The sequence below is a fragment of the Spermophilus citellus genome (genome assembly GCF_964194105.1).
Source record: "Spermophilus citellus genome assembly, chromosome: 3".
In the NCBI taxonomy this organism is placed as follows: domain Eukaryota; kingdom Metazoa; phylum Chordata; class Mammalia; order Rodentia; family Sciuridae; genus Spermophilus; species Spermophilus citellus.
This window is the reverse complement of record NC_138184.1, coordinates 26599133-26615244: the sequence shown is the minus strand read 5'-3', so window position 1 is coordinate 26615244 and position 16112 is coordinate 26599133. Positions and strand designations below refer to the sequence as shown.

Below are 16112 nucleotides of genomic sequence, written 5' to 3'. Positions count from 1 at the left end.
CATACTTTGGAAGCTCCAAGGCACTGTTCCAGGCATCTCATTTATACCCACGGGGGAAAACTGGCTGTCTTTGAGTGGAATGCTGCACCAGGATTTCTCTGAGGGTCATTGACCTTATGATCCTGTTTGAAGAGATAAGAGCTGCTTTTCTCAAGACAGCCTTCTGAACTCCAGTTGGCTGTTTCATCAGTGTGTTGTCAGTGTCAAGATCACTGTCTCATTCATGTTGCCCGGCATGGTGCCTGGCATGTAGACTCAGGAGATACTTGCTATAGGAGAGGTCAAGTGGTTGAGAGGAACAGCTGGGAGGTGAAGACCTAGGATCTGCTCTAGAGAGGTATCCAAGTTGAACACTCAGACTAAGTTTCTTAAGCCTGGTGGGTTTACCCATCTGTGGTGAGCACATGTTCAGTTAACAAATGAGGTTAATTTTGGAAGGCCCAGTATCCAGTCAGGTGTTTCATGACATTAGGGATTAGTAATGATTGGATTTATTGCTAGTCCCATAATTTTTATCTAATTAAATGGGGATAATGAATGTCATAGCTGTTTGTTTTTGGTTTGGGGTTTTGTTTTGTTTTGCCCCCAGACAACCACAATTTTATTTTCTTGGTCCTTGTGAATACACTCAGGTCTAAATATATATACTCTTAACATGGTTTGTCACAGTTGACAGTCTCTTTTGGTATATGAAATCAGTCCAGCAAGCATTTGTCGTGTATCTTCTCTATAAAATTCTTTGTGCCAAGCTCAGAGGTAGAGGATGAGATGAATAGGCCACGAACACTGCCTTCTAGAATACCATGGTATTGTGTGGGGATTGTTTAGTAAATAATTAGCTACCATTGCTATAGAATGAAAGAAATTCTGTGGTAGAGAGAAGGGCGGTTCAGCAGGAATTCACAGTCAGAGCTCCCCAGAGGGCCAGGTAGGCCAGTTGATCATCTCAGGCAATAGCAGAGGTCCTGGCACACAGGGCTCTAGAAGGCAGCAGCAGGGCACTAGCCTTCACCTGCAGATGGACATCAGAAACTAAAGAACTGGTTCCTTTCTTCTGGTGCTTGCTCCTGGGCCCTTCCTTAGGCTTGGTTTTACTTGCTGGCTTCAGTTGTGAATCAGATGTGCATGCAGTTTGGCTTTAAAGCCCGGAAGGGTTTTGTCCCATTTTGCTCTTTGCAAAATAGCAGGGAAATAACACTGGTGAACTTCTAGGGTTGTGAGGAGTTTAGAATAGGAATGACCTAGAGATGCTGTGACAAGCTGGGAAGAGGCCCAGGGAAGCAGAGCCCTGTGCATGGTAAACACATGCTGCCCTTCCCTGCCCTGCTGGTGGGGCTACGTGTCAGCAGCTATGGGTGCAGCAGAGCAGGCCATGAATATTCTGCACAGAAAAATCTCTGACCCATTTTTAGTAGATTACACTGCTTTCTCTTTCCTCCAGTGCCTCATTATTCAAGATTATTTGATGTTCTCCAGCTTTTAAAATAATCATTCTCCACCCACGCAGAACATCCTGTAGAGACATTGAGTTTTCAGTGGGAACAGAGGGAAACACTTATTCTAAAAATGAATGTCTGTTTTTTTCGGGGTGGAGGGGTCATCACAGAACTTATATAACACTATGAAAATTTTCTTGTGATGGCCAAGCTTAAAGAAAAAATATAGTAAAAATACAACATATAGGCCTGTTGCTGAGCCTAGATCTTTGCCCTGTTTTCTCCCTTCTTCCTTTTTGGTGGAGATTGATGTCTTTCATTAAAAATAATAACTCGTGGACTGGGAAGATTGGCACACACCTATAATCTCAACTGTTTGGGAGACTGAGGCGGGAGAATTTAAAGTTTGAGGCCAGCCTGGGCAACTTAGTAAGAGCTTGACTCAAAATTTAAAAAGGCCTTAGGGGTGTATCTCAGTGGTGGAATGCTTGCCCAGCATGCACTAGGCCCTATGCTCTATCTCAGCACTGCCAAGATAATAATAATACACACACACACACACACACACACACACAAGCATATCCAAAATCATATTACAAAATAATGTAGCATCTACAGAGAAACAAATACCCTTAGAAATAACTGTTGTCCCAAATTGTGCAGTTATTTCCTTTCATTTTATTATATTTTTACCACCTATGTTTGTATTCCTTAAAAAACTATTCAGTTTTGCAAGCTTTATGTGAACATACACAGGCATATTATGTTCCTAAAATTCATCCATTTGTTACATACAGCTCTGGTTTACTTTTTCTGTATAATGGATTCTACCTCATGAATATGCATTCATTTGTTCTATGGAAGGACATTTGAAAGATTCATATGGCTTCAGTTCCTGGCTGCTCAAATCTTACCCAGCTTCCCACCCATGAGTTGATCAGTGGCTTGGCACACTGATTGGGAAGCTCTGCTCTAGGGCGTTTACTTATAAGAGTTTCTGCTGGGTCATAAAATGACAAACTATTTTCTAATTTTCCTTTATACTCTCATCAACAATGTACAGAAGTATATTTGTACCCAAGGAGTATTCTCTCCAATATTTGATGCTGTCAGACTTTTTACCAGTTTGGTAATCATGAAACAGTAATCTGATGGTGGTTTTTATTTGCATTTCATTGGTGACTAGTAAAGCTCAGTTAAATGTATTTCCTCTAATGCTAAGTGCCTCTCCAAGTTTTATGCCCATTTTTCTGTTGGGTTTTTTATCTTTTCTGATTTTAGTAGTTCTTTATATATATATTCTAGATAGTAATCAGTTATGTGAAAATACCTTCAGTTTAGGGCTTATCCAGGAACTTCTTTTTAAGAACACTCGTTTCATCTCAATCTTGTGTGTACTGCAGTGGTTTCCTATTAGAATTCCCATTTCAAACCATTCTTAGACTTTTGTTCTCCTTTCTCACTCTAAGTTTGTGATTCCTGAGGTTCATCTAATATCTTTGTATAAAACTGACTTCAGAGCTCTCATTCTTTCTCTGGGTTCCTGCTTTGTCTTTGATTAAACCTTGAGTATTCCTTAATCTTTTAGCAATTACTCATTACATTTTAAAAATATTTTTATTAGTTGTTGATAGATCTTTACTTATTCATATGCAGTGCTGAGAATCAAACCCAGTGCCTCGCACATGGTAGGCAAGCACTCTACCACTGAGCCACAACCCCAGCCCCCTCATTGCATTTTAAAAGATGAGTCTAGAAATTCCTCATGTGTGTGTGTTTTCAGCAGGAGGTTCAGTCATGGCATGTTTATCTGTTTGGTGTGTTTAGTGCTGGTTCTTGTTACCTTGGAGTATGAAGAAGTGTTGGTAGGATTTCATTACTTACCTGTTTTACATTTCTCTTTTTTGTTTTCCAGCTCTCCGAGAGATGCTACATAACCACTCTTTCGTGGGCTGCGTAAACCCTCAGTGGGCCCTGGCACAGCATCAGACCAAGTTATACCTCCTCAATACCACCAAACTTAGGTAAGTTAATGAGCATATATAAAAAGTAGAGCCACTTGGGTGGGGTTGTGGCTCAGTGGCAGAGCGCATGCCTCGCACATGTGAGGCCCTGGGTTCAATCCTTAGCATCACATAAAAATATATAAAGATATTGTGTCCATGTATAACTAAAAACATATTTAAAAAAATTAAAAAGTAGAGCCACTAGATGAATGGTCCAGGGTGTAAAGCTGGGGAGGGCTGTTTGAGGTGGTTGGAAAGGTTTGGGAGTCAGCAATTATGATTCCAAATCCATGTTTAACCATTTCCCATTCTATGAGCCAGTTACTTTCCTAAACTATGTCTCATCTGTAAATTAGGATATTACTATTTAACTTGAAGGATTTTTTTGTGAGGAAAATAACCCGAGAAGCCTAGTCCTCACAATGGGCTTAGTGCTCAGTGTTGAACTGAGTTAGTTCAATGTTGTAGGCTGTGAACCAGATGTTGAGGAATTGGTGCTAGTAGAGAATCTGGTATTATTGTGTGCAACAGGGTACTGTGGGGGAGGCAAGAAGATCTTATGCCATCTGGCTTTGGAGATGTACCAAAGGCATACTGTAACCGCCAAAAAAGCCAGGGGTTATTGATCAGCACAGAAAGATGGACCTCAACAGGGCCATTTGCCTAGCAACATTTCTATTGATGGTTTCCTGGGACTTTGGTCAATGAGCTGTTGTCTAGAACCATTGCTAAATATGTTCTCAAATAGGTAATAGATATGGGATGCTGCTGCTACCTTACATATATTAAACACCATTCACTAACTGTCAAACTACCCCTTTCCAAAACCTGCTGTGTGGCTTCAAGTGGTTCTCAGCCTTGTTAAGTGCAACAGCCAGTATACATTGCTTAGAGTTGGCACATGACATAAAATCTTGTTTTCCATCTTTTACTGAGTAACTGCCCCAGTCCAGAAACATACCATTGCCTCCATAGCTCAGATATTTAGAACTCCTTCCTAGGCTTGGAAACCTTTTTGGTGCAGCTCTTTTCCAGTTCCATTGACTTTTTTGAGAACCTTTGGGTTTGTATAGTGAGCTGCCATTTACTAATTTGTTGGTAATTCTACTTTGCTTGCTCTTTCCTTTGTGGCATATCTAAGTACATAACTTTCAAGGCTTCAAATCACAGTTGCATTCAGGTTCTTTCAAGTCACAGATAGAAATCCAGGCCAGTTCCAGAATTGCAGCTACAGTTTGAGCATCCTTAATCCAAAGCTAAAATTCTCCAAAGTCTGACACTTTTTGAGTGCCAGCATAATATCACAAGTGGAAAATTCTGCACTGTGAAACTTTGTTTCATGCACAAAATTCTTAAAAATATTGTATAAGATTACTTTCAGGATATATGTATAAGGTGTAAAACATAAATGGATTTTGTGTTTAGACTTGGATCATCCCCAAGATATCTCATTATGTATACGCAAACATTCCAAAATTTAGAAAAAGTTCAAAATACTTCTGGTCCTAAACATTTTGGATGATTGTATTAATAAATGTGAATGGCTTCCAGTGAGAAGATAAAAGTCACAAGGAGAGAACTGGGTTCAGTCTAATATCTAGATTCACCTCCTTCCTTTGTCACTTTATTAAGTGACATGGGACACATTAGTTACTCACTTGATACCTCATTTTCCCCACTATAATGCAGGTCTAGAGGATTCTTTGTCTGCTTTGACTGATAATGAAGTCTTTCAGCAAGATCTCCAAAGTTTAGTTGTTTTAAGAACTGTAAAGGGCAGATCTATAGTCACCAAAACAGCATGATATTGGCATCAAAGTAGACATGAAGACCAATGGAGTAGAATAGGAGAGAGAGACAAACCTATAGAGATGCAGGTATCTGATTCTTGACAAAAGTGCCAAAAGCATATGCTGGAGAAAAGAGCCTTTTTTAAAAAAAATTTTTTGTAGTTGTAGATGGATAGAATGCCTTTATTTTATTTGTTGATTTTTATGTGGTGCTGAGAATCGAACCCAGTGCCTCATGCATGTGAGGCAAGTGCTCTGTTGCTGAGCTACAGCCCCAGCCCAAAAAAAGAGCATAATAAAAAAAAAAAAAATGTTGATGGAAAAACTGGATATCCACATGCAGAGGAATGAAGCTATACAGCCCTCTCTCTTACCCTGCAAAAATTCAAATCAAGGGATCAAAGATGACCAGAAACTTTGCAACTACTGGAAGAAAACATAGGGTCAACACCAATTTCCTTACTGAGACCCCCAAAACTCAAGAAATAAAACGGGACAACATCAAATTAAAAAGTTTTGAACAACTAAGAATGTGAAGAGAGGTCCTACAGAATGGAAAAAAAATCTTTGCTAGCTACTCCTCTGACAGGTGATTAATGTTCAGAATACATAAAAAACTCAAAAAGCTTAACATCCAAAAAATAAACAAATAAATAATCCAATCAATAAATGGGCAAAAGAACTAGCAAAACAAAACAAAATAACATAGTAAATAAATGGGCAAAAGAAATTTCTCAAAAGAAGTAGTATAAATGGCCAAAAAATATTTAAAAAATGTTCAACAATTGCTAGCAATTGGGGAAATGGAAATCAAAACTACACTGAGATTTCATCTCAGTCCAGTGAGAATGGCAGTCTTCAGGAATACAAATAATAATAAATATTAGGATGTGGGGGAAAGGTACATTCATACATTTTTGCTGGGACTGTTAATTAGTATAACCATTCTGGAAAGCAATAGGTGCTTCCTTAAGACTAGACGCATCAATACAATATAACAAAAGAATTAAAATCAGCATACTATCAAAATACAGGCACATCAGTATTTATAGTATGAAATTCACAATTATAGCATTTGCTGGTAAAGAGAACTGGAAACATCTTGCCAAGTGAAATAAGAAGAAAATCAAGAAAAACAGAAAATCAAGGGTTGGATCATATGGAAGCTAGGGCAAAAGAAGGGGAAAAAAAATGGGAGGCGGGGATTGGATATTATAAAGATATAGGGAAGACCAGTGGAGTGGAAGGAGATGGAGGAGGAAGGAAAGGAAAGGGGAGGAAATACAGGGCAATTTTGACAAGATTATGCGGTGTACATGTATAAATATATCACAGCGAATTCCACCTTTATGTATATCTATAAAGCACCAATTAAAAATAAATAAATGAGTGGAAGGAAGTCCAGTAGAGGAAAGAGAATTCAGGGGAGGTGAAGGGAAGGAAAGGGGGAACACTGGAAACTGAAACAGAGTAAATTAAATTCCATGCATGTATGTTTATGTCAAAAAACCCAGTTATGTATAACTATAGTGCACGAATAAAAGCACAAAAAAGAACTAGAAAGTATCATATAAATGTGACATTTATTCCAAGTCTTTGTTTCTGTAAATAATTCATTATGTTCTATATTTAACAGCTGCTCTTGGATTGTTGCCAGCTAGTGCACCATCTTAAGCCATATATCAGTGTAGTATAATTCTGCCTTATATCCTCTTTCGATTACTTAGGAAGATTCCCTGTCTTGCCTATACATTCCATGTAATTTTTTCCTATGTAATTTTTAATGTTGAGTTGTCAAAAGTTGTTATAGGATTCTTTGTTAAGTGGGAAAGGCAAACAAAAAACTTAAATTTCACTACAGGACGTCAGAAATCTTTTATAGCACCCTAGGGCTGGGAACAGCATGGGTGATAGCAAGCCAGACAGTAAGCTGGACATAGAAAATATTCTGTTAAATTAATCTCTGCCTGTGGAGGCTGGCTACCCAATGCCTTGGTAGGAACAAATGTTGGCACTCCCAGCTCTTTGAAGGAAGAAGAAATCTTGTTAGACAGTAAACCAGATTCCACAGCCAGGCAGAACCATCTCTGTCCATGTTTCAGAGGTTACTTCTCCCATTTTGTGCCCGCTGTTCAGCCCACAAGCATGGATTCAGCTCTTCATTAAAATTACTTCATTTTTGTTTTCAGTGAAGAATTGTTCTACCAGATACTCATTTATGATTTTGCCAATTTTGGTGTTCTGAAGTTATCGGTAAGTTTATATACTCATTTCTGGAACTTAAACAGCTGGTCATTTCTGAAAATAGGAGCTCTACACAAATATCTTCTTTGTAGTATATTAAATTTTTCTAAATATGCATAGGATAGTTTATGTATTATATTATTTGCTATGTAGGAAGTATCTAATTGCCTTAAGATGTTTTTTAGCCAAATAGTCATTTAGTGGCCAACTTGAACAAATGCTTATTATAATAGAAATTAATACATATCTATTTAAGAAAGCTTGGAAAGAGATGAAAATAAATATTTTATAAAACTCGTCAAAACACAACCCCAACAGTTAATTTTAGTCCAATTCTTCCAAGATTTTTTCAGTACCTAATTTTAATTCAGAGTTAAAACCATACTACCCATCCAGGTAGCTTCCTTTTTCATTTGACATACTCTATGAAAAAGCCTGCTGAGATTTTGATTAGGGTATGTTAAATATATAGTTTAACTTGGGGAGAAAATATTCTGTTAAATTAATCCCTTAATATTTCATATTTTTAATGCTGTGATAAATGGCAATTCAAATCTATCAGATTTTATACATAAGTGATCATGTCATCAAAGACTAAGAAGTTTCCTTCCTATCCAATCTGGATGCCTTTTCTCTTTCTCTTGACTGATGGCACTGGCTAGAACGTCCAGAACAAAGTTGAGTAGAAGTACTGTTATCTATGGTTTGGGTATCAGGGTGTGCTGGTCCCATACTATCCTCTCCTTTGATAAATATCCTCTCATTTTCTATTTTCTGAAAGGGTTTTTATAGAGTTTCTTCCTTAATGTTTGATAGGATTCATGGGTAATTTCATCTGGGCCTGGAAATTCGTTTATGAGAAAATTTTAAACTATAAACTTAATTTCTTTACTGGATAAGGAGCTATTCAAATTACCTGTTTCTCCTTGGGTAACATTGGGCATTTTGTTTCTTCCAAGAAATTTGTTCCTTTAACCTGTTTTTTTCAAATGTATTGGCCTAAAGTTGTTCGTAATATTACTTATTCTTTTAATATCTATAGATCTGTAGTGATATAACTACTCTCAATCCTAATATTGGTAATTTGTCTTCTTTTTTAGCTTGATTAATCTACTTAAAGGTTTGTTGATTTATTGATCATATCATAAGAACTAACTTTGGCTTTATCCCTGTTTCTCTTGCTTTTTGTTTTCTATTTCATTGATATGTGCTCTGACCTTTATTTTTTTTTCCTGCTTATTTTGTTTTGTCTTCTATATTATATTCCTTAAGGTAGAAGCTGAGGTCACTAAGTTGAGAGCTTTCTTCTCTGCTATAGATGTAAAATACTATAAATTTTCCCTAAAAACTGCATTATCACAAATTTTGATATTGTATTTCATTCAGAACAGAATACTTTCTAATTTTCTTTTTTATTTGTTCTTTGACCTTAGAATTGTGTCATGTAGTTTCTAATCTCTTAGGGATTTTTCAGAGATTTGTTACTGATTTTTAACTGAATTCCGTTTGGTCAGAGAACACATGTGAATTCTTATACATTTATTGAGATTTGTGTCATGGCCCAGAATATGGTCTTTGTTGGTAAATATCCTGTTTGTACTTAACAGAATTAGTCTTCTGATATTGTTGAGTTCGTTCTATAATATCAGATGTATCAAACTGATATTTATGCTTAAGTCTTCAATATCCTTGCTAATCTTCTATTTTTTCTATTAGTTATTGAGAAATAGGCATTGAAACTTCAAGCTATAAATACAAATTTATCTATTTCTCTTTGCAGTTATCTTAGTTTTTTCCTTTAAATAATTTAAAGCACTGTTATTGGGTACTAAAGTGTTTAAAGTTGTTACATCCTTTTTTTAATCCTATTATTATGAAAAAATAACAGCAAAGTAATACTAACGACAACAGAAGGGAAAAAATGGAGAATAGCTTTATGTATCTCCTTTTTGACCATAGATTGCCATCCTCTTCCTCACCAGATAGATGATTTACCTGAAATGTTGCTCAATTTGATTTATTCTCCCTCCTCCCTGATTTGGTTATGGGTGAATCAGTGTAAAGAAATGATCTGCCTAGTAGTTTTCTAGAACTGTGTTAGTTGAATCCCTAGAGCTACATAAAAGAAAAGTACCTGCTGGTAGCCTCAGCCCTCCTGCTGTTCAGCAGGCCTCTTGTCTGTCACAGCCTGTCTGTTGAAACACCCATTGACAAAGAGGAAAGAGGTTTTGTGTGGACTCTTCAGGCACTTCCTTGGAGGGAAATGGGGAATGTTAACATTTGTGGTATCTCACCTGCTCTTCTGGCAGTGGTTTGGTGGGAATTTGGGCTTTGTAATTTGATGTCCTTTTAATGCTTGCCACTTGATGTTCTCACTCCTTCCTAGGAGCCAGCACCACTCTTTGACCTTGCCATGCTTGCCTTAGACAGTCCTGAGAGTGGCTGGACGGAGGAAGATGGCCCCAAAGAAGGACTTGCAGAATATATTGTTGAGTTTCTGAAGAAGAAGGCTGAGATGCTTGCAGACTATTTCTCTCTGGAAATTGATATGGTATGATGGCCATTTGTTGTATACAGCCCCTGCCATATTTGTCAGATTCCTAGATCAAGATGAGAAGTCTGGGCTCCCCCTCAGAAGCAGCATGTGACAGAAATGAAATCTTCTCTGTTCCCTGTTTGCATTTCTTGCATATACAACTGTTTATGCCATTCCTGTTCTCATGGTTAAGGATCCAGACAGAAGGAAGAGCTGAATTCCACACTCTGCAGGCTTCAATACATGAGATTATGCCACTTGCTTCTGTTTCTTTCTCTTACCTCTTAATCTTAGGGAGTTTCTGTCTTGATGTGTTAATTAGTGAGCAGAGCCAAATAAAAGGTTGTTTTGCTGTACACTGGGACCAAAAGCTTTTTAACTGCTTGGATCTTCCTCCCATGCCCAGTCCAGTCAAGTAACCAGAAACCTTTGAGGATGAGAACTGGGGAAGCACTAATGAAATTTGTTTATACTTTGTTTAAATAAATTTGTTAAATCTTGTCCCCTTTTCTGTCCTTTTTCCCACAAGCAGGAAGGGAACCTGATTGGATTACCCCTTCTAATTGACAATTATGTGCCCCCCTTGGAGGGATTGCCTATCTTCATCCTTCGATTAGCTACAGAGGTGAGTGATAAGCAGGTACTAAGCATATGGGTACATGCATGGATTCTGGGTAAACGGGGCATGTGACCGCACCTTCGTTTGGAACTGTCAAGATGACAAGGGTAGAACAGCATGAAGATTCCATCAGCCACACCAATATTTGTCCCCAGCCATACTTATCAACTATTTCAATGCCTAAGAGTCACATTTCATTTTTTAGCTATAAGTAGTTCATTATCCCCATTTACAAATGAAATTGTTTAAAGCATGTACCTAAGTTTTTGAATTCTTTCAACCAGGTGAATTGGGATGAAGAAAAGGAATGTTTCGAAAGCTTAAGTAAAGAATGTGCTATGTTTTATTCCATTCGGAAGCAGTACATATCGGAGGAGTCGACCCTCTCAGGCCAACAGGTACTGTGGCCTAACACACTAGCACTCCAGGACAGGGACGGGCCCTTATACAACCTTTAAGAGATGAAACTTGCCCATCTATAAAATCTTGAGTTCTCATATATCTAACAGGGTATGTTCTCATTTATCAAACATAGTGGTCAGCTTTATTTACGAGCTTTTTTTTTTTTTCCTTCTGCTGCTCTAGAACTTAGACCTCTAGAATGATCTCAGAAACTGTCCACTGTAGAAGTACAAGCCATCACATTGAGACAGAGTGTCCGAGGCTGGTGGGTCCCTGAGTCCCATTGTCAGCCCAAGTCCTCAGATTCTGGATGTCTCCCTGGTCACCCTTTATTTCTGCCATGTCTGCTGCTGCACAGCCAGGAAATAAGACTCTGGAATTCCACTTATAGGTCAATCTGACACAAATAACAACCAGTCAGATAATAATCCCTTTCAATCAGCAAGTATTTCAGGGGTAGTAGGGGTCAGAGGAGTGGAAGTAGTACACAAATTAAAGGATAGCCATTTTACTGCATAGCCATCTTAGTGAGTTCATGGTCACCCTGAGATGAAGTGGTCTGCGTGCTTCACAGGTCAGAAAGCTGCAGGACAGTTGGCCTACTCAGGGATCCCCAGTGCCTTATAGGTGTAGGAGATTCATTCCCGGGTCTTTCTGGCTAAAGCCGTGGGAATTTCTCACTCTGGTGGAAAAGGCAAGGCAGCACACTTACCATACAGTGCTGAGAGTTATCTTATTTGATTGGGAATATGTACCTCAAGGAAAGGAACTACAGATGATAACGGACATTTTCTCATAGGAACAATAAAGCAAAATTACCATTTTTTTTTTCATTTCTTATCTGTGGAGGTTTTGGAAAAACAGCTACTTTCAGACCCCCAAATTTGAAGGTGAGTTAGATACTTCAAATGTTGCCATCCAGACACCAGTAAGGATCAGACATTATGTTAGATCCTGCAATAATCAACACATTCCTTCCTGAGTGGACACAGAGATTCCATAGGAGATGGCCCTGCAAGAGCAATGGCTACTTTGCCCTCTCAAAGACCTCATCTCTTATGTTCAAGCCTCTGGGATTACTGAGATGCTAGGCTCCTTCATAAGCTTTAGACAACACAGTTCATCGCAAGCCACCAGGACTGTCTAGGCCCAGTGCCCACCCCATTGCCAGGAAGGCAGTATGTATAGGAAGGCTTATGACATCTAACATGTGTTTTTCAGAGCGAGGTACCTGGCTCCACACCAAACCCCTGGAAGTGGACTGTGGAACACATTGTCTATAAAGCATTCCGCTCACACCTTCTGCCTCCTAAACATTTCACAGAAGATGGGAATGTCCTGCAGCTTGCTAACCTGCCTGATCTGTACAAAGTCTTTGAGAGGTGTTAAATATGATCATTTATGAACTCTTGAGTATTCTATTCTTCCTTTATATCCCAATGTGGTTGGTAAGACAGGATTGAAAATTTGCATTTGCCTGTCAACTTGTGGCACTTTTTCTTGCATGGTGGATTGACTATAAATAAATTTTCTGATGTGTCTTAACAGTTTCTTATTTAACATCACACTTGAAAAGTTTCCTAGATCAGATTTTTCCTAGTATATACCAGGTTGTGTTGAAGAATCACCAAAGTTTGAAAGCCCCTGATATCTAATAAGGTGTTCTACAAGCACCGTGAGGAATTCTAAAATGGTCTTGAAGACTTGGCAGATTATGCTTTGATTTGATTCTTTCTGTATTTTGGCAATTTTTATCCTCTGATACCATATATTGTGTCAGTCCAGCTGCCTTTTAAAATAAGTCCTGAACACCTAAATCTCTACTGATCAACTATGGAAAAAGTTTGATTTGAGAATCTATCAATATCTTCAGTAGCCAAAGTTAATTTATTCTTAGGGTAAATGTCTTCATGTGTTCTATAACTGGTGTGAGTTTTTAACTTATCCCACCTTGTTAATGTCTATGGGCTGGGGGGGCAGGAGACCTTAGGTTCGATCCCTAGTACTAAGGAAGGAAGGGAGGGAACAGAAGGAAAAAGGTGTTTCTAAATATTTGTTTTGCAGTACTGGGGATTGAACCCACAGTGCCCTACCACTGAGCTACACCCTCAGTCCTAGGTATGAAGAAATGAAAAATAAAAGTGAAGCCCATCATAGGGAGGAACTACACTAGAAGAAACTTATTCTCTAAGGAGAAACTAATTCAAAGTAAACACCAGAAATAAAGTAAAATGACAGAGAAAAGATCATTTCTTGCATGGTGGATTGACTATAAATAAATTTTCAGATGTGTCTTAACAGTATTCTTTTTGAAGGATAATGTGAGTATACACTTAAACTATAAGTGCCAAAATAAGATACCTTAATATTAGCTTGCATTTACAGAAACTGAGCATTCAGCACAGGGAGGAAGAATGCCTATAGTTTTAAGGTAAAATTCAGATTTACAGGCTTCTGTGAAGAAAGTTCAGTGGAAAAGAACAGAGTATCTCAGGAAGAAATGAAACCATTCCATTTAGAAAAGACTGGGACAAAAGAGTGGAAGGGATATGTTTGTTGTGTCATAAAAGGGACAAGATCAGTTTCTGACAACTAAAACTCTGAACATTGGATTGGGGCATTTCAGAAGTGAGGTTTCATGAGCCCAGAAGAGTGCCAGCTGAGTGATCTCTGGTGGAGAGGAAAGGGGCTTCCCAGGCCTTCAGAGCTAGACTGCATTTTAGAACATCCTCCTGCCTGTGTCCAACCTCAAAACCATAGAAAGATGATTTATAGGAAATTGTCTCAATCTAGGAGATTGGTTTCCATATATTAAAAATGAAGGGCTAATTACTCTAAAGAAGGGAACAATTATTAAAGATTTTATTCACTTTTGAATTTATTATCTAGTTTTAAATCTAGTTTTATTATCTTAAGGGGCCTTGATTCATTAGATTTTCCCCAACATCTTTTTTGTGTAAACTTTGAAGCTACAGTAATCATGTCCATAAACACCACCTTGATTCCAATAGTGAAAGAAAATCACAAATCCTAAAAACTGTCTACACTCGGTTATTTAAAAAAACAAAAAAAAACCCTTGAACTGGATGCCTTTAAAGATGAAATTAAAGTTTGTAGAAGAAAAAGTTCTACATTCCAGATAATTTTTCCTTGAGGAGAGAAAAGAGGAGGAAGCAAGATAGGAGAGACATGGCTGCCGTGATTTGTTTCACAGTCTCCTATAATAAAATGAATGTGTCAACAGCCACTTGAGGTCGGCAAGAAGGGTATTTTTAATAGAATTCACAGGCAGATTTCCCACCTGCCTGCCCTGCCCTTCCCTCCACCTTCGGGCTTGTCTGAGGTTCATTCCACAAATAAGCAGCTGATGAAAATACTTTAGAGGGTACAGCATAGTTGATACGGAAGAATAAGGACCCTGCTCTTACTCTAAGAGAATAGGCCTTGGACTTCCACTACCCCCTGCAATAAAGCAAGTTTTATATACATTCCCTGTATCTTTTTCTAACATTTTCTTATATAAATTTAAATATTTTACAAAAAAAAGGGTTTTTCCTCCAAACATATAAATTTGAGTGAAACACATTGATTCCCCATGCTTGAACTTATTTCTTCACTAAAATATAAACACTATCTCATATGACGGGTAGATGTCTTTTGACCACGGGATACCAGTGAAGTCTGAATTGCTCTGTGGAGAAGGCACTTGTGTTTTCTGAGGTCTCCAGCAAGTATCTCAGCTCAATAGAACTGCTGTCCTCCAGACCCCGTGCCAAGGCCTCCAAGTGCCCAGTCACTGAGGGAGCTGGGGGAAAATGTTGAGTAAACATGATTCTAAAATTATGGAAACAAAACATGAATAGCACAGACCAGTTCTTAGTCTAGAATCAAACTACACACAAAATCCAAAGTGTTCGTTCATGAAGATTCAAACCTGCTTCATTCTCATAAATTATAAAATACAAAGGTGGATGTTTTAATGACAAAAACTCAAAACAGTACTGAAAGGGTTTGTGTCAATGTACAAAAGAGTCAGTCCCTCTGGGCAGGGCCCCACAGAGCAGCACCCAGGTCAAAGGGCAGCTGCCCTATTGCTGGGCCAGAAGTGCTGTCCTGTTGGCCTTCATCTTCTCTAGCCGCTTGGCCAGGTGACTGTTGGTCATTTCCATCTCCTCAATCTTGTCCAGTGCTGTTCGTAACTGGAGACAGGGAGAGAGCACAGTGACTTCATGTGGCCAAAAACTCAAACAAAACTCAGTGCTACTTTATTTTCAATTTTCTGGGAAACAGAAGCATTGCAAGTTGTGATGGCCTCACACATGATCCCAAAACAGCCTATTTTTTTTTTTTTTTAGTCACCTAAAGGTGTTAAACAATGATTATATGTATTATTTGTTTAAATCACAGAAAGGGCCGGGTGTGGTGGCAAATGCTTGTAATCCCAGCTGCTCAGGAGGCTGAAGCAGGAGGATCACAAGTTGAAAAAAGCTAGCCTCAGCAAAAGTGAGGCACTCAGCAACTCAGTGAGATCCTGTCTCTAAATAAAATACAAAATATTACTGGGGATGTGGCTCAGTGGTTGAGTGCCCCTGAGTTCAATCCCCGGTACCTTCCCCTGCAAAAAATCACAGAAAGGATATAGAGAAGATGCAGAAATAGACCTAATCTGAAACAAAAATGAAAATCACCTTTTTAACTTATTAAGTCTAACTGACCAAGACAAAAAAGTAAGTGGCAGTCAACATGCAGGTAACAAGAATAAGTGACATTCAACTGCTATTTCCTTAAGATTTGACCCAGTGTCAAGTTTCTTAGGCAGTAAAGAATTTATTTCCAAAGGATTTTTTCTTTTTAGGAATGTATTCTCCAAGAGGTATATTAAAACAAGTACCTCTCGTTGTAGCTTCCTCTTTTCTGCCTTCAGTTCATCCTCAACTTTCTCAGCATTCTCAGCAGCAGTTTTGTATCTCAGCACCTGCCCCTCAAGCCGGTTAATCTGTGAATATGAGAATACAGGCATCTAGTATTCACTACCACTATTTGGTAACCACAATGGAAATATAACATCATTACGATTTC

The 16112-nt window shown here is 38.3% G+C and overlaps 2 protein-coding genes across 16 annotated transcripts in view; one reads left to right on the top strand and one right to left on the bottom strand.

Moving 5' to 3' along the window:
• Nucleotides 1-13271, top strand: part of MLH1 (mutL homolog 1) — a 45510-nt gene extending 32239 nt beyond the window's left edge. The window contains exons 14-19 of one of the 3 annotated variants that reach the window (XM_081283480.1): nt 3352-3460; nt 7422-7485; nt 9863-10027; nt 10545-10637; nt 10916-11029; nt 12255-13271. In XM_081283480.1, the coding sequence (XP_081139606.1) occupies nt 3352-3460; nt 7422-7485; nt 9863-10027; nt 10545-10637; nt 10916-11029; nt 12255-12422 (713 nt within the window). In that variant the 3' untranslated portion in view covers nt 12423-13271. Of the gene's footprint in view, nt 1-3351; nt 3461-7421; nt 7486-9862; nt 10423-10544; nt 10638-10915; nt 11030-12254 lie in introns of those variants that run through there. The other 2 variants (XM_081283479.1, XR_014020751.1) reach the window with 2 other exon arrangements.
• Nucleotides 13272-14946: 1675 nt separating this feature from the next.
• The window catches only part of LRRFIP2 (LRR binding FLII interacting protein 2), an 89955-nt gene continuing 88789 nt past the window's right edge, over nt 14947-16112 (bottom strand). For all 13 annotated transcript variants that reach the window (XM_081283473.1, XM_081283466.1, XM_081283476.1 and 10 more), the window contains 2 exons: nt 15925-16029; nt 14947-15232 (listed from right to left, as the gene is read on the bottom strand). In XM_081283473.1, coding sequence (XP_081139599.1) covers nt 15122-15232; nt 15925-16029 — 216 coding nt within the window. In that variant the 3' untranslated portion in view covers nt 14947-15121. The remainder of the gene's footprint in view (nt 15233-15924; nt 16030-16112) is intronic.